Source organism: Bombyx mori, chromosome 4, assembly GCF_030269925.1.
Source record: "Bombyx mori chromosome 4, ASM3026992v2".
Taxonomy (NCBI): Eukaryota; Metazoa; Arthropoda; class Insecta; order Lepidoptera; family Bombycidae; genus Bombyx; species Bombyx mori.
Window position 1 is genome coordinate 18,470,440 of NC_085110.1, and position 24,866 is coordinate 18,495,305.

Below are 24,866 nucleotides of genomic sequence, written 5' to 3' on the forward strand. Positions count from 1 at the left end.
CGGGATCGTCGCGGTACAGTTAGAAAATATCGTCGTGATCGGGGTGTACTTTTCTCCGAATCGGCCTACCGTCGAGTTCGAGCGGTTCCTGGACGGGCTAGAGGTGATCGCTCGTCACCTCGCTCCCCGTTCAGTGATACTGGCGGGGGACTTCAATGCGAAGTCTGTCGCTTGGGGTTCCCCATTCACGGACGCTCGTGGTAGGCTGCTGGAGGAGTGGGCGGTCGCGGTCGGTCTCTGTATCGTTAATAGGGGCTCGATCGCGACTTGCGTGCGGTGGGCGGGCGAGTCTATCGTGGACTTGACGTTCGCGAGCTCGCCCGTCGCGCGGCGCATCCTCGGCTGGAGAGTGGTGGTGGGGGCGGAATCGTTGTCCGATCACCGGTATATCCGGTACGATCTTTCTGCCCCTGCGCCGACGCCGGCTGCAGGTGCCCGCGGGGTTGACCCCCCGCAGAGTGCATCCCGGTCATTCCCTAGGTGGGCACTGAAGCTCCTGAACAGGGAGCTCCTGGTGGAGGCCTCTATGGTGGCGGCGTGGGCACCCAAGCGCCCACAACCTGTCGATGTGGAAACCGAGGCCGAATGGTTCCGGGGCGCGATGCACCGCATATGTGATGCCTCGATGCCCCGGGTCGGCTCTCGGCACTCTGGACGGCGACAGTCGCCCTGGTGGTCGCCCGAAATTGCAAGACTGCGTGCGGTCTCCATTCGGGCGAGCCGCCGGTGCACTAGACACCGCCGTCGCCGCCGCCTGCGGCGCGACGAGCCCGTCGCGTTCGCGGAGGAGGAAGCTCGGCTGCACCGCGAATATCGCGCTGCGAAGGACGCCCTGCGGCTGGCCATCAGGCGGGCCAAGGAGCAGAACATGGAGAGACTCTTGGAGGCGCTCGAAGCGGATCCGTGGGGGAGCCCATACAAATTGGTACGCGGCAAGTTGCGCCCGTGGGCCCCCTCTATGACTGAGCGTCTCCAGCCCCAGCAGCTGCGGGACATCGTTTCGGCGTTGTTCCCGCAGGAGCGGGAGGGTTTTGTCCCTCCCGCTATGGGCGGGCCGTCTGACACCGTCGACGGCCAAGCTCCTGCTGAGGTGCCTCGTATTACCGAGGCAGAGCTCCGGGTGGCCGTTGTCAAGATGACTGCGAAAGACACGGCCCCCGGCCCGGACGGAGTCCACGGCCGGGTATTGGCCTTGGCCCTCGGTGCCCTGGGGGACCGGCTCCTTGAGCTATATAATGGCTGCTTGGAGTCGGGACGGTTTCCGTCGCTCTGGCGGACGGGTAGACTTGTGTTGTTGAGGAAGGAGGGGCGCCCGGTGGATACAGCCGCCGGGTATCGTCCTATCGTGCTGCTGGACGAGGCGGGAAAATTGCTGGAACGTATTCTGGCTGCCCGCATCGTTCGGCACCTGGTCGGGGTGGGGCCTGACCTGTCGGCGGAGCAGTACGGCTTCCGGGAGGGCCGTTCGACCGTGGATGCAATTCTTCGCGTGCGGTCCCTCTCGGACGAGGCCGTTTCTCGGGGTGGGGTGGCGCTGGCGGTGTCTCTTGACATCGCCAACGCATTTAACACTCTGCCCTGGACCGTGATAGGGGGGGCACTGGAGAGGCATGGAGTGCCCCTCTACCTCCGCCGGCTGGTTGGGTCCTATTTGGGGGCCAGGTCGGTCGTATGTACCGGGTACGGTGGGACCCTTCATCGTTTTCCGGTCGTGCGTGGTGTTCCGCAGGGGTCGGTTCTCGGCCCCCTCTTGTGGAATATCGGGTACGACTGGGTGCTGAGGGGCGCCCTCCTCCCGGGCCTCCGCGTTATTTGTTACGCGGACGACACGTTGGTCGTGGCCCGGGGGGATGATTTTAGGGAGTCTGCCCGTCTCGCCACAGCGGGAGTGGCCCTCGTCGTCGGAAGGATAAGGAGTCTGGGTCTCGACGTGGCGCTCAGTAAATCCGAGGCTCTGTGGTTCCACGGGCCGCGGAGGGCGCCACCAGTTGACACCCACATCGTGGTTGGAGGCGTCCGGATAGGGGTCGGGGTGCAGTTGAAGTACCTCGGCCTCGTGTTGGACAGCCGGTGGGCTTTTCGTGCTCACTTTGCGGAGCTGGTCCCCCGATTGATGGGGACGGCCGGTTCTTTGAGCCGGCTGCTCCCGAATATTGGGGGACCGGATCAGGTTGTGCGCCGCCTCTACGCGGGGGTGGTGCGATCGATGGCCCTGTACGGTGCACCTGTGTGGGCTGAGCCGCGCAACCGGGCCACTATGGCTCGGTTTCTGCGCCGGCCGCAGCGCACCGTTGCCATCAGGGTCATCCGCGGGTATCGCACCGTCTCCTTCGAGGCGGCGTGTGTTTTGGCGGGGACGCCGCCATGGGAGCTGGAGGCGGAGTCGCTCGCTACCGACTATCGGTGGCGCAGCGAGCTCCGTGCTCGGGGCGTGGCGCGTGTCCCCGAGAGTGAGCTGAGGGCGCGGAAGGCCCATTCTCGGCGGTCCGTGCTCGAGTCGTGGTCGAGGCGATTGGCCAACCCCACGTGGGGGCTACGGACCGTCGAGGCGGTTTACCCGGTCTTTGATGACTGGGTGAATCGTGGCGAAGGACGTCTCACCTTTCGTCTGGTGCAGGTGCTGACCGGGCACGGATGCTTCGGGAAGTACCTGCGCCGGATAGGGGCTGAGCCGACGACGAGGTGTCACCATTGTGGACACGACCTGGACACGGCGGAGCATACGCTCGCTGTCTGCCCCGCTTGGGAGGTGCAGCGCCGTGTCCTGGTCGCAAAGATAGGACCTGACTTGTCGCTGCCTGGCGTCGTGGCGTCGATGCTTGGCAGCGATGAGTCATGGAAGGCTATGCTCGACTTCTGCGAGTGCACCATCTCGCAGAAGGAGGCGGCGGGGCGAGTGAGGGAAAGCTCTCCTCACTACGCAGAAACCCGCCGCCGCCGAGCAGGGGGTCGGGACCGGGGTCGTATCCGTGACCTGGCCCCCTAAGAGCTAGGGGTCCCACCCGTTTTGTGCGGGGAGAGACCCAGACGTAGGGTGGCGTGCTTGCACGCTCACCCGCAATAGGAAGCCGGGTGATGGCAGACCGCGTTCCCCCGACCGCTCTGGGGGAAGGTGTAACGCGGCGCCATCAAAGCGGGCTCTCGGCCCGCTGAACGAGGGAACCGGTGGTCGTTTCGCTGGCGGCCACCGGTCCGGCGTCCGTGGGACGGTGGGATGGATGTAATGTGCTCTGCGTCAACCCTGTCCCGCCGTTTCAATAGCCCCGACTGGGCTCCGGCCCGGTCCGAGGTAGGGCGCCGGTTGTGAGCGGCAGGAGTTTTTAGTGAGGTTCAACTCCCACATACCCCACCTGCCACGCGGGTGGGGATCCGGCGATTTTCTCCTGTGGAAAAAAAAAAAAAAAAAAAAAAAAAAAAACAGACTGTATCTTAATGCCGTGAGCGGATGAGAATTTGCACTAAATTGTATTTCCATAAAACCAATTGAATTTATAAAATTTGGAAATTAAACTGAACGAATCTGAAACGATTATATTATTAATCATTGTTTTTAAATTAAAAAGTGATGACGTAACTTCTAGACAGCAAATATTCTAAACAGTTTGTCGAAATACTAATTTTAAAAATAGGATCTAAGATAAACGCACTAGAGTTGAAGATGCCACAAACCAGTCACCGCATGCTGAGTTTCTGTTGAGAACCGTGAGGGAAACCATAATATTGTATTTTTTTTCTTCTTAAAGCAACAATTTTGTGTTTGTGTCTTGTAATATGTATATATTATTATATGTATAATGTTTACTGTATGAACTAGGTTTGTGTTCCTAATTCTTCTTTCCTTCCGCGGGCCTACTGGAAGAGATTTCAACATGAAATAAGTAGTGCCCTTGTACTCTGTATCCTTATTTTCGTGTTTCTTCTAACAGCTGTGTGTACAAAATATATAAAATAAATAAATATTTTTTTATTTCCAAGTTTTGTAAGAGCCCAGCCCTACACACGACCGGTGACAAACTGTCGTCTCGTTACGAGGCACCCCGGCGCTGCCACTCACATTATGAGCTCAGGCTATTAACTGTCGCATCTACTACTTGCCGCGTTTATTGATTCTTTGACAGCGCTTCAGTGTAATTAACTCTTTATAAGATTCATTGTAAAAAAAATACCAATGAAATTGTTACGAGTTATTGAAGATAATTTTATAGATGTATTATGCGCTGTACACATTTTGCAGAGATAATAAAAATACTGCCTTGCTCTAAATATATAATATAGATTGTAGTATATATCTGTTTATATTTTCTTATACTTTGTGTAAATACAGATATATCATTTTTTATTGCTTTTGTGAACCAACTCTCGACCCGCCTGGTGTTAAGTGGTTACCAGAGACCATCATCATCTACGAAACACGTACAGCGTAAATGCCATCACCCATCTTGAGACATGACTTCTAGGGTCGCATTTCTTACATTACAACGGCTGCCCGCCTCACGCGTATGGAAGTGAGCCGCGTGGCCCTTTAGCTGAACCAAACGACTTGGTTTTCAAATCCAATAGAAACTTATAGTTTTTATCAAGATTATAGCCTTTCAAAATATCTTAAAAACGGTATAAATCGCAATTTTTTTTATTCTGTGCAAATTATCTCATTTTATATATAAAAACCTCAAGTTGATAAAAATTATTGATTCCAAGATTTTGGCTTGGCCCGAAAGGTATAGTACGCCCCGCACGGCGTTCAACGTGCTAACGTACGTATTTCGTAAGAAAAATCGGTACCTGCCCGCCGGATTTGAACACCAGCCTTGTTGTATTGCTTGATACAAATGCACCGGGTGTTATATCCTTTAGGCCACGACGATCAATTATGACAATATATTTAATAATCATGTAAAAATATCACGAACATCAACGATTGCTTTCATTCATAAGTAAAAAAACTCTACAATATTGGCAGAGCTTAAAAATATTGCATCTTTAAATGCCACCCACCATCCACAGAATCCGAACCCATCGAACCGAAATACTTAACTACTTTGCGGATAGTAACTGACAGGATGGCAATACTTACTGAACGGGCGCATAATACAGCGCAACTTTCAGGATGCAGTCAATGTATACATTATATACACACCTGACGACACTCGCGGCATGACACTTTATGTCACAAATATTACGGCTTATCTATAGGCACTTAAAACAATCTAACATCAAATCAGTCCCGAACTCATGACACTAATCAGAGAAGAGCTTTATCAAAACGATGTCATTCAGAATTATATCATTAGAAATTTATACCAATACAACTATAATCACTTCAAAAAAATATCCAAAGAGAATTCACTAAAGGCCAGTCAAACTAAGAGCCGATTACCCAAAATTATTACCCAGAACTTAATAAAACCTAATAATGAAATTCACAGTAATACTGGCACATAATAGAAGATACCACGAAAGCTATTCAGTAGCCGTAGAAATGTAGAGCTTTGAGCACTGTCAGGTAACCCGGGCAGGTTTGTAAACCTAAATATTAATTATGCTCCAGCCGTCGCTATAGTCCTGTTATTTCGTCAGAAAAGGACTCCGCTCTACCTGAAAATGTCCGAAAAGGCTTAATTCGAGTCGATCTCTGAATAGCCGACGAACTTTAGACATAATGAGGGCATTTGAATAAGTTCTTGTCTAGCAGCGGTGCAGATGATTCTTTTTGTGTCGATGAGAGTTTGGAAATGTCCCGTTCCAGCTTTTAGGGCTCTTTGTTCATATAATATTATTTATTGTTCATATAATACGAGTATTATTACGATATACATATTTAAGTGCCACATATATTTGAGATTAACTGTAGATCTGAGAAGAATTATTTGAGATGATACCATCATCTCGTTTTTGCCATCACACTGCCCGCCACCGGAGTAGATTTCATCCATACTACCTGGAGTCACTGCGGTCATCCACAGTGCGTTTCCAGAGATCATTTTTGCCACGTACCATCCGGCTATGGAATGAGCTCCCCTCCACGGTGTTTCCCGAGCGCTATGACATGTCCTTCTTCACACGAGGCTTGTGGTGAGTATTAAACGGTAGGCAGTGGCTTGGCTCTGCCCCTGGCATTGCTGACGTCCATGAGCGACGGTAACCACTTATCATCAGGTGGGTCGTATGCTCATCTGCCTACAAAGGAAATAAAATAAATAATTGCTCGAGGAAGTTATATTTATTTATATATATAATATAGTTTAACGAGATCAAGCCTCGCCTGGTTAAAGACATTGCAACTTGTATGTAGCCCTCAATTTCAACTGTATACGAGAGGAGGAGAGTCCCTAGAAACCCGCAAGTCTTGTAGTTATGAAGTTGTTGATTTCCGGAGCGCTCCCAGAAGTGGCAACGATACAATAATGTACTCCCTTCGAGCCCATTAGTATTATAACGAGAAACGGAAGCGAGTCGAGACTCGCCGATGGGAATCGGGAAACTATTGTACGCTGCGCCGTCGAGATTTCGTTATCTAACTCGTGGTTTGACTTAAAGACCAGTTTTGGGAAACTAAGGGTGTTTAGTTTTGATAGGTTATGAACAAAAATATTTTTTCCAGGTGCTGTAGGTGTTTGTTACATAGAAATTATGATTTGCAACCTTAGAGCAGGATTACTGAATTTTAGTACACTAGTCAGGCAGATAGTCTCTGACTTCACCTGGTACGAATATTAAATGGTAGTGAAACTGGAAAGGTCGCCGGCCCACCAGTAATCCATCAATAATAAAAAAAAGATCGAAGTTCATTGCCATTTGCCTGCCCTTCTCTCGGACTGTATATCTATTATTTGGATCCTCCAATTAAATTGATTCGAGATGATGAGAAACGAAAGATTTCAAAGTCTATAGAATTGCCTTATATGTATTGCTATTGCCTTTTAAGTATCATCCATAAACTCACTAACAGAGATTTATATACTTATCTGAGAGTTTTGAGTTTATGTGTATGTATGGCAATGACATTTAAAAATTCTAATTGTTTTATCAAATCAAATCAAATCAAATCAAAAAATTTTTATTCAACATAAATGAAAGTACATACTTGTTGAACGTCAAACGAACTACCGCCAATTCACAAGAACTAGCCTCCGTCCTGAGAAGAATTGGCAAGAAACTCAGTGGGCATGTTTTTTTTTTTTTTTTAATAAGCAATTATTATTTATGAATTTTTTAATATTACATTTTTTTTTTAAATATGAGTTTTTTACAATGAGTATTATAACGTAACAATTACTACAATATTGAAATGCCCGGAGCGAGCAACTCATTCCCACTTTGTGCAATCTTCTAGATAATCATTGACTTAAAGTAACTTATATTATAAGCTCTTGCATATAGCTTAGCTTGGGTACTATCTAGATGGGTTCAGAGCTTCGTTGCTTTTTTGTACCAACATTGAACTTAATATTTTTTTGTTGCAGCTGGTGTCAGGACAGTAGACGTCCAGGCCGTCGAAGGGATGGTGGCACAGTTCCCCTGCGACCTTGGAACGGCAGCCAACGATAAAGTCTACATGGTATTCTGGTTCAGAGATGATGCTGGAATACCACTGTACAGGTAAGATTTTGAACTCTTTTTACGAAGTATATCTTTCAAGTCTCGTTAACTAAATGCTACGTAATACTAAATACTTCATACTAAATTTCATCTCGAAAATAGTCTTCATTTTAGAAAGCGTATTTAGATACGCTTATAGCTAGCGGGTCGCTATCTGGTGGTATAATAACATCCTGACGAGTAACGATGATATTAAATTATGTCCTATGTCTCATTTCTTGTTCGCCAGAGTTAAGACACTATGAAAAAAGATCTAAGCAAAAGCTCGCGAATAGTAAATATTTATAGAGAAAGAATAACCTTACAATAAACAAAACAGTCAAAACGGTAAGCATCGGCTTAGCTCTGCCTGGTCTGGTATAATACTGTTGTTAATCCAAATCAGATAAGTTATGCAAAAGGAATCTTCAATTCAACAACAAAATAGTTCGAACACAGTAATTAGCCGTGGAAGAATGTAAGAAAGCACGTAGTTTTCGTAAGAGCTTTCAAGTGCACAAACTTACGTGATCGGGAGCGGTACGAAGCGGACGATAATTGTCTCTCTCGCGTAGAACGATGCAACTTTCTACAATGAGCTTAGGGTGTGCTAGAATTCATAGAACAGCGGATTTTGGAATTTAAACCAACAGGATTATAGCACTCAAACTTAAGTGTTTGTTTGTTTCTTAAAGATTTTTTTTTTTATGTTCACAAGATAACTACAAGATAACACAAAAGTATTTAATAACACGACAAATACAATGTTTTTTTTATTGCTTAGATGGGTGGACGAGCTCACAGCCTACCTGGTGTTAAGTGGTTACTGGAGCCCATATACATCTACAGCGTAAAATGCGCCACCCACCTTGAGCTGTAAGTTCTAAGGTCTCAGTATAGTTATAACGGCTGCCCCACCCTTCAACCCGAAATGCATTACTGCTTCACGGCAGAAATAGGGGGTGTGGTGATACATACCCGTGCGGACTCACAAGGGGTCCTACCACCAGTAATTATGCAAATTATAGTTTTGCAGATTTTATTTTTATTACACGATGTTATTCCTTCACCGTGGAAGTCAATTATGAACATTTGTCAAAAAATTGGTACCCGCCTGCGGGGCTCGAATACCGTTGCATCGATAGATTTTAGGTCACGACGACTCCAAAACGACGATTTTACAGTGTTAGTTATTGACACTAACTACTGACCTGACCAACGAAACGATCTAAGCTAAGATTTCAAAGCCACTTCTAAACATGGTAATGGATAGACAAGCTATATTGAGCAGTTACCAAAACCTATGAACAGCCCCTAAAGCGAAAACCATCAGCCATGTTGAGAAATGATGCGGAAGTCACAATTGCAAATGCAAATGCATCTTACTTTACCACTGGTATTTAATCATATTCTAAAAATATCGAGTAGATTCATTGATAAGTAGAGAACCGTGATATTCCATTGCTGTTCCATCACGGTTTATTTTAAGAATCATCGTAAAATGCACCTCTCAAGGATCTGTTAACAATGATCTGTATCTGGTAGTAAATCATGAACGCATCGAGAATTCATTGAGCGTCTAAGTGGTACCGCAAGAGATGTGGCGCATTTACATTTTCAAATTAAACCATGTAACATAACCATTATGCTATATATAAAGCTGACAGCGCCATGCCTGTATTAAATTCAACCGTAAACGTGTGTAATTTCTTAAAATTAATAAGTATATAAATGAATAATAACTAAATTAGTAACTGGGAACAAATTACGCACGATCATCCAGCACCAATTAGAATTCCACGTGTTTTGGGTAGCAGAGACTGACATCCATACTTACATTTATACGTTTAAATAGATACATAATTATATAGATCATAAATACTCAGATAAGGAGCAAAAAAATCTATTCAATGAACAATTTTTTATTAAAACCCACGACCCTTAGTGCAACCGCGCTGGTAACTACTGCACCATTGAGTTAGTGAAGAATTAAGGAAGCGTATTTTTTTAAATATAGATCAGGTATCTAAGAAGTGAAAGTAAAATAATTACAGAAATCTATTCATTCTTTTATCTATCCAGATATGTCTATACTTAATATATAAATCTACAATGGTTTTTACGGATGTTCCGTTATAACTACCGAACCATGCATCCGATTGACTTGAAACTTGCTATCCGTGTAGAAAATACATGTGCTTAATGGATAGGCTAATATTTATATGAGTGTTGGACTCCCTAATAATAATGACAATAAATAATAATGTTAATTTTAAATGCGCAGCGAAGCGGGCGAGTACGGCTAGTATTAGTGTAAAAATGAAGTATTAGGTAATTGGTAAATGATGGTAGAAAGTTCAAAACACGGATGATGAGTGATAACGCAGTTCTACTATGAATTAATTTCCATTTTATTAAATGGCCGCCTTCCCGAGCACTGTAGTCACATCCATTAGCCAAACAGTCTCAAATAAATTTGAACCCCAGCAAAGTTTCTTTACTGCGCGCGGTGTTATCTGGCGACACGACTCGGTATCTAAAGAGCGCGCTATTGTGGTGTTGTAAATAATTAATTCAGGGAGGAGTCTCGACACATTACTTCCCATCTGTCGAGTATATTTAATATGCAATGAATTTATATTAGAATTTAATTATATTTAGTAGTATTAATTGCTCATTTCCTTTTTGTATTGATTTATTGATTTGAGCAGCGGATGATTGAAGTTTAGATCGGGAGTATTCTGACAGCTACCAGGTGTCTAAGTGTGATAGGGGTACATCGACATCATTCGTTGAGCGACTTCAATGCAATAGTATTGTTTTTATTGTTTCATTATTGCTTAGATGGGTAGACGAGCTCACGGCCCACCTCGTGTTAAATCGTTATCGGAGCCCATAGACATCTACAACCTAAATGCCGCCACCCACCTTGAGATAAGAGTTCTAAGGTCTCTCAGTATAGTTACAACGGCTGCCGCACCCTTCAAGCCGAAGCGCATTACTGCTTCACGGCAGAAATAGGCAGGGTGGTGGTACCTACCAGTGTGTCACAAGACGTCCTACCACCAGTAAATTGTTGATCATCTCGTAGACTCAACATCATAATGAATCATTGAATAGTCTGCATTTCTCCCTGTTTAAATTAACGTATATTCTTGAATTTCATTACATAAATTTCACTTAAATCCCAAATCATATTATGCTTAAACTTATATAACTTATCGCAATCCAGATCATCTGGACGCAGTGACCAAAATCTCAAGCCAATCTCAAACGGTCTCACACCTCCAATTTCGACTAAACCGAAAACAATCCTCGACCCTAAGGAGTCAGATTTATCCCATACATCAAAACTAATGTAGCTTGAAACAAGGTTCGCTGCTTCACCACCCTTATTAAATCCCTTCTCTCTTACGTATCGACCTAGTTAAGAATGACAGTCACAGAGCTGGTAACATTTTTATCAGAATCCTTCCGAATTATGTATAGAAAAAGAAATTTAAGATCGTCATTTTAAGGACCCTTCATTGATTATGTTCAATTATTATTATTTGAAAAAACCTTTCCATTACCACAATGTGAATTTGTGGACTAATGTGAATTCAGATGATACTGGTGCTAGGACGTCTTGTGAATCCGCACGGGCAGGCACCACCACCCTGCCTATTTCTGCCGTGAAGCAGTAATGCGTTTCGGTCTGAAGGACGGGGCAGCCGTTAATAAAGCATACTGTAAAAAATGAGACCTTAGAACTCATATCTCAAGGTAGGAGGCGGCATTTGCGTTGTAGATGTTTATGGGTTCCGGTAACCACTTAACATCAGGTGAACCGTGAGCTCATCCATCCACCTAAGCGATAAATAAAAAAATTAACACTCATGTGAGTTTTAAAATGAAAACTAACATTGTGTAGGAGCATTTATTGAGAAGCATGGAACAAATCCAATGTTATTAAGCAGCAACTTCATAATGCCTATATCTTTATTAAACGCCTTTTATTAATAAATAATATATTATGCGATATGGTACTCTTTATTAAAAAGTCATCTTCATCATTACAATATGAACCATAAGACGCCCACTTCGCCACTTGTACAACTTCTTTTTTGTAAAGTGTCACACAGAGGAACTAATTAGAAGAAGCTTGCTTCTAGTGTGTTCTTGTGACTCATGTTTGGGCCCGTGTAGACTGTTTTCGAAGTGATTGCTTCTACACCAATTCATTCAGTTAATCGGATATTATCACAGTATTATTATATGCAATTTTTGTTTTGTATATCCTCATCACCCGTCATTCTCAGACTTAACGCTCGCAACAAGCGTGGACCTCAGATGGACCGGTTCGAAGCGAAATCAAACATCAAATAATTTGGGTGTAAAACCTAACGTTATTTATGAACACGAAAGCATGTGAACAAAACAACTCAATTCCGAAGTGCTACGAAATTTTAATCAACGGAAGAAACGAAAGCAACATTGCCCTAACAAGTTTCCGTGTTTAATCCAAGTCTATGTGATTGCTTTAATCTCGCGTTTTCCAATTAAACTTGCGGATCCACCTTAACGTTTGAATTCGGTCTTACATAGAATCGGATTTAAGAGAATTAGCTTTTTAATGCATTTGTCTACTTTAGGCATTCACGCAGATGATGTGTGTATTTTGTGAAGTTACGAGTTCTTTTTATAAGTCAGGCGATGTTGTCACCGCGTAGGCACGTGCCCTTGTATTTTAACCAAACGACGAATGTAGCTTAGTGAGCCATCTTTTGGCGGAAGATAGCTTCCTGTTCTACTATTGTTATTCTTACACTTGTCATGTATGGTCATTTGACCATAATCACTATTTATCAAGTTCCCTGTGTCTTATTAATATGTTATATTATATATTGTAAATGATAATAACTTTGTGCAAATTTATATTTTAATACGCTTTTATTAGCTTCAGCCGTATGTATGTTTGTAACGGAATCTTTGAACATGATTTTGACTCCCTTCAAAACATCGGATTAACTCGAAATTTGGTATACTTATAAAGGGCTGATGACAATTCAATATTTAAAAAAAATAGAAAAATAATAATTGAAAAAATTTAAACTCAATTAAAAAATGAAAATTAAATAATGGTTTAAAAAAACTAACAAAATACGCTTATACAGAAAAACCAACTAAAAAATAGAAAATAAATTAGAATTAAAAATACTGTAAGAAAAAATAATGTTATTGTAAAAAAGCGTGGGTTCTATCTCAAAGGCTCTCATGGCTGTTAAAATATACGTAACATGTTAAACAGTCACTTTCTGCCATCGACAGCTAGGCTCGACATATTTACGTTTGACAAATATCACCGGGAGATCATTACTATGTGAAGTTTCTAACACACCAAACAAACATATTGAACTTTTAACGACTGGCACCTATCAGAACCTGTTTCCTGAATTCGTCGATTTACGGATTAGAGAATGAATAACACCGTTGCCATGGCAACAGATGAGCCGGTCGTCGAGCCCAATTTGCGCGCCTACTCGCGGGCGCTTTTCTGTTTTCGAAGACTGCGGAAATGTGTGTTTTATTTAATTTGTTGATTATTTTACTGAGAAATCTATCATATTTGTTATAGATACTATCTGCTTAATGTAATATTGACCTATTTTAAAAAGATACTCATTTCAAGCGACAGATAGGAGCGTGATTGTAATTCTGACATTGCTATTTATTTGCTTACAAAATCAAAACGATCCTACGGAAATACTTCCACGAAAATAGTCCAGTAGTATTAATTATTCTTTAACAACGGTCGCCCTCGACACGGGCTTGTCTTAATGCGAGGACCGTTAGTAAATATTTAACTTGAATATTTTAACATGACACGAGTATTGGGTTACTCAGAGATTTCCATTCATTCCATTTTTTATTTCGGTTGGCAAAGCTGAAATCATTGAATTTCGTGACTTCAAATATCTAAGATTTTTCGATTCTGGGATCACAAATCCATTAAAATCCAATCGCAGTTCAATCGCATAACCACCAATCGTCTTGGATGCAGGAAATACGAATCGCCAACGTATCGTTGTAGTAATACACAATCCTACAACACACAAAACTGTATGGTTACCATGATTTGAGACGGCACAATGGCTAGAAAGATATTTTTCTGATATTAATACATAATATGTGCATGCATTTGTTGTTGTCTGTCGATTCCTTCAGAGCATCAACCATTCACTCCGGCTTGAAGCATAAGGTGACCATGATGATAAAGCAAATAAGATGTTCAAATTTTATTATAAGGTGGACAATGGCATTCACATTGAGCAGTCTATTGGCTCTAAACGTCAGACTGGTCAGACCGTTCGTCTGTCCGTCTCGTCTCATTCTTTTGAATATTATTATTATATTTCTTCTTCTAGAAATAAAAATCACAAATCCGATGAAAAACGATAGCGTTCTTTATATAAATGGTTTATATTCCCATCGGTCGTTTTTATATAGATAGGTAAAGGGAGTGTGAAGTGTTTATCACATCTTTGGAACAGCTTAATGTACATGTCGTCATTCAACTTGGGACATGAGGTTCAAGTCTGAATTGTATACCCTTCGAACCAAAACGAATGATTGCTTTGTGGCAAAAATAGACAAGGTAGTATGTACATTCTCGTGCGTGCCTGCAATTTTTTTTTATTGCTAGCTGGTTGGGCGAGCTCACAGCCCACCTGGTGTTAAGTGGTTCCTGGAGCCCATAGACATTTACGACGTAAATGCGCCACTCACCTTGAGATATAAGTTCTAAGGTCTCAAGTATAGTTACAACGGCTGCCCTACCTTTCAAACCGAAACGCATTACTGCTTCACGGCACAAGTACACGGGGCGGTGGTACCTACCTGCGCGGATTCACAAGAGGTCCTACCACCAGTAATTCACAAATTATAATTTTGCGGGTTTCATTTTTATCACACGATGTTATTCCTTCACTGTGGAAGTCGTGAACATTTGTTGAGTACGTATTTCATTAGAAAAATTGGTACCCGCCTGAGATTTGAGCCCCTGTGCATCGCTCAATGCGAATGCACCGGACGTCTTATCCCTTGGGCCACGACGACTTCTAAAGATGCAAGATGCCATACCAACAGTAAAAGCTCTCTGCCATACTTTTATGAAAACAGCACTAAAGTATCGTCACCCTTGCACCCAATATATGGAATTACCGTAAAATACAAGCTCTAGATACAATACGTGACCCGTTACGTCGACGTGATCGGACGTACCGTAACCGGAATTTTCGCTGTTCGCTAGAGTCGAACCCGATCTGCCTTCCCCGATTTCCTTTTGATTTATCTTTATTAGTTTGATAGAGAGACTTAGGTGCGCGTGATTTCAAACGTGCCGTTCAATGCTCACCACCGGCCGAGCTCAGCACTTCTTCTGCAGTTCCATTTCGAATAAAATTATAAATAGTTTTTGAAACGAAGTTCCTTATGGGACGACGCGGAGGGGTACCCTAATCGGGAAAAAACGTCCGTAACGTAAGATTTTTATTATTTATGTATAGTCTTAGTACGATGGCTATACAGTGTCTAATGTATAGTCTAGTCGTGATGACGGTTATCATTATTATTTGTCATGTTGTTGTCTTGTCATATTGTGACCCGGTCCTGTTCTACTGTGAATATCGAATTAAATGAAAAGCATCGATTTTTAAAACTACTCGCGTACCATCTGTCGTACACGGATGCTACTGTGACAGATTTTTTCCTGAATAATAACTTTACTAAATCTTATTGTAATCGGTGGAATAGCTTAGGAACGCGAAGAGGTCAAATAGACGTTAGGGTAAAATTATGCAAAAGTCTATGAAAATTTATATTTCTAGCTAAACGCAGAGATATGATATATCGCGTTTCTTACTCTAAAAGTAGAAATGCTTCCCCATATCCATTCATCCCTTACTTTGCCCCTTAGAAATAAAAAAACAAACTCTGTTGTGTTTTGTGGATGCTTAAAACCCAAAAAATATCGATACCAAAATTTCACTTTTTTTTTGATCCTATCAAATTAAGACAGCATTGGACTCCAGCATCAACGTCGCTATCCACTGCGCTAAGGACAGGAATGAATGGAGAAACATAGTCCAAACAAAAGTGCTCCCTAAAGATCGCGATCTTCAGCGCTGACGAACACGACGCAAGGAGTGGAACTCCAGTGGCTTCGGTTCTGCGATTATTAATCAGTCAGTGGTGGTTGGACCTCTTTTGAGTCCGTACAGGTAAGCTTTGCCTATTTATGCCGTGAAGCAGTAATGCGTTTCGGTTTGAAGGGTAGGGTAGCCGTTTTAAGTATACTGAGACCTTAGAAATTATATCTCAAGGTGGGTGACGCATTTACGTTGTAGATGTCTATAGGCTCCAGTAACCATTTAACACCAAATGGGCTGTGAGCTCGTCCAACCATAAGAGCAATATTTTTTTAAAAAAAAAGTCAGGACAAGTAAGTACGTATGTATGTATAAGTATAGAAGGCTGTACCAGACAACGTACTAAACAAGATCACGATGAAGGGCGCACTTAGCGGAGTATATAGTACTGTACAATGTACTCGCAGGAGCGCGTTGCATTGTTCGGCCAGGAACGTTCATAATTCAACGTTCATTATTCACGGTTATGTATTCATTACCGGCTGGAGTGCTCGTGATGGTGTACAGAGTCATTTACGACAGTCATTCAACACTGAATATTATTTACAACGTCCGTCGTTTAGCGGGTGTGATGCCCAGTATATTCGTAACTATAACTTAATCTCCGATTCGATTCCCGGACAGGTACATCATATTATTATCGTCATTTCGCATTTAAAGTGTATACTTTCCTGAAATATTCGAAATTGAGTTAATATGCGGAATCATTAAGTATCACCAGTATTTTTCTCATAAATACTGTCAAAAGAGCGTAGTTTAGTTTTTATTTATTTAGTTTACCTATGTTTTGACTACTATTAACAAAATTAATACATAATTTTAGCTTACTTTAATAGACAGATAAGGTAACTAGTAAAAAATAAAAAATAAATGTTGCAAAGATATTTAATATTAAAAATATCACATGTTAAACCTTTAAAACACTCTCCTGTAAACTTAGTAATTTTTGAGATTATACAGTTTTAATGCGAGAAGACGATATGCTTAAAAAGTTTTTTTAGAGAACGCAAACACCAAAATGGGAGCCATCATAGTTCAGAGAAGCCACTTTTGTATTTTCTTACCTTTCTAATCGGTACGTAGGTATATTGGGTGCGCGACTCACTCGATATCAGTATTCATACATGCGCTCTCAGAATATGTGTACATTGGATTCCACCATCACTGTCACTATTCTCTGTGCAGAGGACAGTATGGAGCGGAGGAAAATAGTCTAAATAAAAGTACTCCGCAAAGGTCACGACCCTCAGCAATGAGGAACACGACGCAAGGAGGAGAATGCTTTTCATACGACGTAATTCGTTCTTAGTGAAGATAATTCGTGGTCTCGTGTTCAGAGCTCACGAATTTACGACTATCTATCTAAGATGAAGCGCTTGATGTCGAAATTTCACATATCTCGGTAGAATTCATATTTTCACAGATTATACACGTACCTAAAATACTCAAATGGTGTGACGTAAGCTTTACAATTTTGACAATCTTCATAGTTTAGTACATCTCGGCGAATCAGATAAACTAAAAATGAAATTGTAAAATGCTATTTTTAATATAATAATAGCATACGCGAGTGACAAGCTCACGGCCCTCCTTATATTAAGTGGTTAAGTGAACATGAAGTATAAGTCTGATATGTAAAGTATAACAGCTCTCTTAGCCTTCAAACTGAAGTGCATAACTGCGTCGTGGCAAAAACAAGCACGAAATTTTCACCAGAGAGTACAAATCTCTTTGCAAATTATCTTGCTCGCTGTTACTACAACTCTCCAAGCCTTTGAACAGGGTCGTACCCTCCTGGTGGAGAGACCGTAGTCATTTATCATCTGATACTTTGGTAGAGGCTTTCGCAAGACTTCTTAATCTTTCTATTCATGTAACTGCATGTACATTTAATGAGGGAGCACTTAGGAAACGATTTATTGAGGCTTGTTAATCATCAATCTCACGCCACGATTATCCCAAGTACCACTGAGCTTTTCAATGAATCTTGAGATTGGTATGTCGCAACATCTTAAGGATTCGCACTTGCAGAATCGATAAAGACGACTGCGTTTATTTTTTTTAGTTATACAGCGATATTTCCATGTCTTCGTTAGTTTTCTCAGGGCTGATCCTGTCATGATTGACTGTCTTTTAATTTCTTCTTTGCAACTCCCAGTATTTGTCCTTTTATATGTGGCTGATTTGTTTTAGTTCTTCTAGTATGTAGAGCATCACCGTGTTTCTTATTACTATTCTGTATTTGACTATTGAACTAAGCGGCGAAACATTTGTAGAGCCTGCTACGATTTTACTCTGTGCATTGTACCAACGCTCAATTGATGGCCTCACCTTGGATGTTTACTCCAAATAATGAGCTCTGTTGATTGCGATTCATCCGTAATTTCATTCAAACGTATTCAGTATTTCCAATAAATAGAGCTCTGAATAAATAGAGCTGTCAAATAGCTTAAGTCTACGGATGTAATTTGATTAGTATAAATTATGTTAATACCATTTCAAAGCGTTTTGTCTATGAATAAAAACAAAATACAGTCGATTATGACGATTTATCCCGAACAATTAGAGCTTGGAGTCCTTAGAATTTCTAATATCGGCTCGACTTGATGTATTTGGTGCCGTGCATCAAAAATACTGTTTGATATAAGTCTTTCGCAAAGTACTTAGAAGCGAAGGTAAAATAGTTTCATTTAGGGGAACTGCTCTTTAAAATAAATAAGTTTTGTGATACATGTGGATACTGAATTATAAAATATTATATACTTAGGCACTAAATACTGGACGGACTATGCGATCATTCATCACCATCCTGCCTTTCTCCCAGTCACCCGGGGACGGCGCAACATGTTTTTTCCTACCATGCCCCTTATCATATACCATTTCTTCGCTCACTCCCCTCTTACATATATTATCGTCTTTCACGCAATCCATCCATTTCTTCTTAGATCTACGTCTTTCTCTATACCCTTTCACATTCATAGTTAAAACTCTCTTACCAACTTCATTGTCATTTCATCTCATCACGGACTATGCGATCGTGTAAAGCAAAAGTAGTTGTCGGAGACAAGTTCATAATTAGCTCACAAGAGATCATTAAGCTCGCTGATTTTGAATCACGTAAAATCATTTGTGTTTGAAAGTTTTCGTGATATTGCCAGCGGATTATTTTGGTTCTATTATCGATGAGTTAAGCCAACCAGTCCTACCAGTCCCACCAGTCGCTAACAAAACATTTGAAATCCTTTCATACATTTCTACCCAAATAGTAAATACGACGTGACATGAATTCTGTATTAGTGCGCGTAGATATTATGTTACACGAGTCGTGATTAATGCTAATAGGCAGAGTGTTATGTGATGCTGTTCTTGTTTACAAATGAAATCAGCAAGTGCCGCGTTCATACAGCTCTTACAATTCTATAGTTTATTGTTTTGGACGAACAGATTAGCTAATAACTGAGTTAATTAATACTGGTAGGTTGTGAAATCTCATGTTTCGGTATTCAATTCATTAGCCTGGATTTCACTTTAAAGAGTAGGAGCATCCCAGCGTGACTGAGAATTCGATCTTTATAGCCTCCAAAATCACCCGGCAAACCAAAAGTTTTCGAGTCCCTCAATAAAAGGGGAGGAAATGTGGGCACAACATAATACTCTTTCAAAAAGACTATGTGAATATCCTTGCTAATTGTTAATTATCATGCTGTTATCCTTTATTGTTTTGAATTGCTATGAAGTAAACGTCCCGAAAAAGAGAAAAAATTAGCTTCAAATACGGGCATAACAGGAAATGATGAAAGCGAAGGTCGAAGCGTCAATAACGTGCTCGCATCCCAGCGGAAGCTGCCCGAGACACATTTGCCTGTCCCCTGTCACGAGGAAATGTCAACTTTGTCTCAAAGAACACGTCGAGATAAGCTTTTCTATTTCAACGGCATATTGATGGTCTGAGGTCTGAGGTATGCGATTATGTGTTTTGAACATAATTTTAAGTGAAATAATGGAACGTCAAGGCTATACGAATTGCTTAGAATCAGTTGTTGATCATAAAAAAATTAGCAAGATTGACAGATGTGAATATAATGCTGTTTTTATCATTATACACGTAAGGTATTTAACAAAACTCAGAGCATATTATAGTGAATTTATTGATTCGTGTCCATAATTACGAATATAATACGAGCGTGTTTGATTGTTCATTGCACTTTTACTCAGCTAAAGATCATGCAAATTTGGAACTCACTAAAAATCGGTCAGAATCTATCTAAGAAAATTCTATAATTGTAATTTATAATTAAGGTAAGCCCGGAAACTTGAAACTATTACTGAAAAAATCTTCTAAGATTGAAATTTTTATTAAGGTAAACGGAAAATCCGTTCGAATTCAAATCTCCTTTGCCCGTTCTACAGATATCACTTACCCTCCACTTCTGCACACATCGTTCAAAACTTTCCACATAACTTTAAGCTGCATCATCTAAACTCAGTCCTTATAATCTAGATACATTTGTAGCTCCGGATTCGTATTTCATCCTGGAAATTCTAGCTTAATGCTATGAAATTCGTAATGGCTCAACCTCAAGTGGTACCATCTAATTCAGAATCTTAATTGCTTCGTGTCTAATACTTAAATATATTAGTTGTGGTATTAGAGTCTCGGCGTAATGGTCGAGGTAAGGATTAGAGGTAGTTCGGTCAGTGGCTTTTGAAACGGCCCATAGTTTTTGTTCGAAATAGGTAACTGGACGCCTGTTTTATGTTTTGTTGCCTTACATTGTAGTAAAGGATTTGTTAATCGAATTGGTTGGTACCACGGCTACGTTAAGTCGGACAATTCAATCGCCATTGCTGCAAAGGCATGTTGTATTTCAGTTTGTAGTGTGGAATAGCAGTTTAGTTGAATTCAATTCGGAAATAAAATCATTCTAGTCTATCACTTCACTTACTAGATACAACCCTACGACGACATGTGTTCTTCTGCAATCTAATTGCGGCTATTTCAAATACGAGCTGAAAGGAAATTCAATTAAATATTAATTTTTCGTACATTACATACCCATAAAAATTGGCCTGACAGATTGAACATATTTTTAATTATATATTAAAAATGTTATTTTATTGTTTTTTATTGCGGTAGACACACAAACATAGCCCAAGTAACCGGTAAGTTTTTTTGTTTTTTTTGTTTATTGTTTAGATGGGTGGACGAGCTCCCAGCCCCCCTGGTGTTAAGTGGTTACTGGAGCCCATAGACATCTACGATGTAAATGCGCCACCCTCCTTGAGATATAAGTTCTAAGGTCTCAAGTATAGTTACAACGGCTGCCCCACCCTTCAAACCGAAACGCATTACTGCTTCACGGCAGAAATAGGCAGGATGGTGGTACCTACCCGCGCGGACTCTCAAGAGGTCCTAGCACCAGTAAGAAAGTATTTAGTTAGCGTACCTAATGGGCCCTGAGTCAGGCCGATGTGTAGTAGTAAAAAATGTTGTGCTCATCATCATTAAAAAATATCGATGAACTCAAGTTTCCAATTCTAAAATAAAAATCAGAGTACAGCTGTAGCTTTGTTTTTGCGTAAACAAATGTTATTTGTTTTCTTCTAACGATTTCACGCCTGGACGGGCTCGTGACTGTGTAACTAGCTCCGTCTAGATTCCGGCAAAAAGGGCTCTTATTTGGCACAATATTTCAGAGTAAGTAGAAATAGAGTAAGTAATTCTTTTGAAGAATTTTTTGAAATAAATTTTTAGTTTTGAATTATTATACTGTACTGATATTGTATTGTACTGATTGTAAAGAAAATCTTTAGATCATTAGGCTTTTTAAATTTCAAATTATTGTGAATTCACCTTGGGCTGTTTAATGTTAACCTAAAATAGCTTCACCTTTATCTCCTCCCTTGAATATCGTATAAGGCGATCTAAGGATTCACCGAAAAAGCAGGCAGCAGCTATTTCTGAGTAATAGACTAGCATAGTCCGACCACGTATACTGGTGGTAGAGCTTATTATAAACTGGCGCAGGTAGGTATTATTGTCTTGTCTATTTCCTTTGTTTCTGTCGAAGAAGCAGTCGTGCGGCCCAGCCTGAAGAGTGGAGCAATTATATATACATATATATATATATTTTTTATTTTTTAGTTGGGTGGACGAGCTCACGGCCCACCTGATGTTAAGTGGTTACCGGAGCCCATAGATATCTACAATGTAAATGCCGCCACACATCTTGAGACATGAGTTGTAAGGTCTCACTTTTAACAGTACAGCGGCTGCCCCGCCCATCAAACCGAAACGCATTATTGCTTCACGGCAGAAATAGGCAGGGTGGTGGTAGCCTACCCGTGCGGACTCACAAGACGTTCTGCCACCAGCAAATTATACAATACAATTGTGATTTCAACCTCAACTCTCAAAATGCGTGGTGAATTTCACGTCTTAATAAAATCTGACACTTCATCTCATTCACGTGTCCTTTTAACATCAGAAGAATCGTTCTAAGAGCCAAAAAACGTGCGTCACCAAAACATTAACAAAACTCCAAAGTTTCACTCGTCTCTAAAATCGTCTATAAACAATTTAGGAATCTGTTACTGAAACAAAAACAAAGTCAAACAGCTAACTTTCCGAGTTTACACAACAAGAACATTAGGCTGTGACGATCCCAGTTCCGAACTCAGCTACAACTCAGCTGGATACACGAGAGAAAAACTAAAAAAATAGCTTCGCACCATAAAATAGCGGACGGAAAAGGCCGACTGAATCATAGCGAAAATTGAAAGTGTAACATTGAGTTACAATGTGTTTCACGGAATAACAAGCGCCTTGGACGCGGCAAATTTTCACGGAACTATAAATAACTTTAACAATATCTGTAGTATCTGTCTGATAGTACAAGCTCTGAGAGTACCTAATGATAAGCGTAATTAACGTAAGCCTTAAACACCAGAAGATTTAATGTTTCCAGGTTTCAATTAATTACTACTAACTATATTCACCATCGGCATGCATGATTACTTCGAAGCTAATACAGATAGGACGGTGTATTAAGACTTTCACCATCACCTGCTCATCCATGCATGAAGCATCATGAGTATGCTACATCCATGAAATGCTGAGACAATAAATTACTTTTTTATTTTTATATTATGTAGTTAAATTAGTAATTTTTAATAATACGTTATATTTATGCACATATGTATGTGTGTTTATAGTATTGAAATTTAAAAAAAATACAAACATACTACTATTTCGCTAGTACCTAATAAATATCATGTGCTTATAAAAACTAATCTTCGTTCTTGTTTATTATTGTTCAATGCACACGATAAAACTAAAGTGGTGTCTTGTTTCTTTCCTTATGAAATTTCAGCCCACTGAGTTTCTCGCCGTATCTTCTCGGTGGGTCGCGTTTTCGATCCGGTGGTAGATTCTGCGAAGCACTGCTCTGGCTAGGGCCAGTGTTAGCAACACTCCCAGTTTGAGATCCGTGAGCTCACCTACACGTCAATGAGAAGCTGAAATAGCCTCTCAAGGCTATCAGCATAGGTAGGGAATAAAAAAAGTGAAAATGCATTAGTGCAATTCAGGTAGAGAAAATTTGAATAGATTTCATCTCATTAGTAACATACAGTGGTGGATTTTCCCCAGATTTAGGGGCGGCCCCAATCGTGTAAAAAAACTTATTATAACGTATGGCGGGTGGACTGCACTGCACGGAACTAATTTTTTTCCTAAGTTTCCAAAACTATTTAGATAAAAGTTGGCAATAAAGTAATTTCATTATGTAGTATATATGGTGGATGTTGAGAAAGGGCTGGCTGATGGCTTGGGGCCTAGGGCGGCCGAGAGTACAAATCCGCCACTGGTAACATAGGTCTTTGGAGTATTGCATTTACTACATGTATACGAATTTCAAAGTGTACAATTTTTGCTGTTCCATTTTCTATATGAAAGTAGTTTGTGTGTGCATTTTATTTGGTTTACAAGTCCCCCAAATCTGGCGCTCGCAGCTCGACACGGCAGCGGCCTGTCGCACGATGCGATTGTTCTTCTAAAACACAATAGTTTCGTTGGTCGGTGACGTTGGTAATAAATGTCGGCCGGTGGGCGACGCGGGGCGACAATGGGGGTGTATAACCCACTACCCCAACAAAAAATCCGAATAAGTTGGCTTTACCAGAGCGTTTTCTTCACATGCAAATTATTATTATTGTGCCCATTCGAGTATTAGCGGGGTTTTTATTGCCAGAGAGCTGTTTTTTCTTTTCTTTTTATGGGCCACTGTTTTTCTCGTTACGCGAACCGGGAGATCTTAGATTTGACGTCGTCGTTCGAATCGCGAAGGCTCGTGAAGGCTCGGGGTCCAAACATTATTGTTTTTGGTATAAAATAAAATGGGATTCTGTATGAGTAGTGCAGTAAAACGTTAGTGTTATTGGATAGTGAATCACGCACGAGAATCACCGAGGAACTGCCTTTTTTATTTTGTGAATAATATGCTCGGCTCGTCCGACGCTTTATTTATTCAAAGACTAAAAGAACTGATATTTTATGCTGCTGTAGCTGTAAGGCATCATCAATCAAATTTAGTTAAGAATACGAATCATAGATTTGTTTATAGAAGTAATAATGTTTAAGCTCCTAAATACAAAGTTGACCGTGAACATTTGTAAACACTCTTGTAATTTGCATAGTGTTAGTATGTACCGAATTTCTAGACGAATATTTCATACGACAAGTCTATTAGAGGCTGCTGATGCTGAGGATTTACTCACACAATCTCACTGGCCACTCGGTGTTAAGTGTTTACCGGGAACGCGAAGAAACACATAACAAGGTGGAAAGAAGCCAACTCTTTTTAAGATATAATAAGTTGGCTTTACACTAATAATTTGGGCTAATTTCTGAGTTCGCTTGTTTATTTTCCGGTGCTATATTTCAAATTAGGCACCTTCTTATCCCGGCTACGTCTATGTTACACTTAACATACACACGGGCCTTCTTATCCGTTAATCTAAGTCATGAAAGCTTCAAAATTGTTCTCCGTTCACATAAAATTCATTACTATGAATGCACAAATTCCATTAAGCAAGCCC

At 41.1% G+C, this 24,866-nt stretch overlaps 1 protein-coding gene across 1 annotated transcript in view; it reads left to right on the plus strand.

Annotated features, from left to right (window-relative positions):
- LOC101741569 (nephrin) overlaps positions 1-24,866 on the plus strand; it is a 396,854-nt gene that overhangs the window by 138,301 nt on the left and 233,687 nt on the right. The window contains exon 3 of the mRNA XM_038010776.2: positions 7,464-7,599. Within this exon, the coding sequence (XP_037866704.1) occupies positions 7,464-7,599 (136 nt within the window). The remainder of the gene's footprint in view (positions 1-7,463; positions 7,600-24,866) is intronic.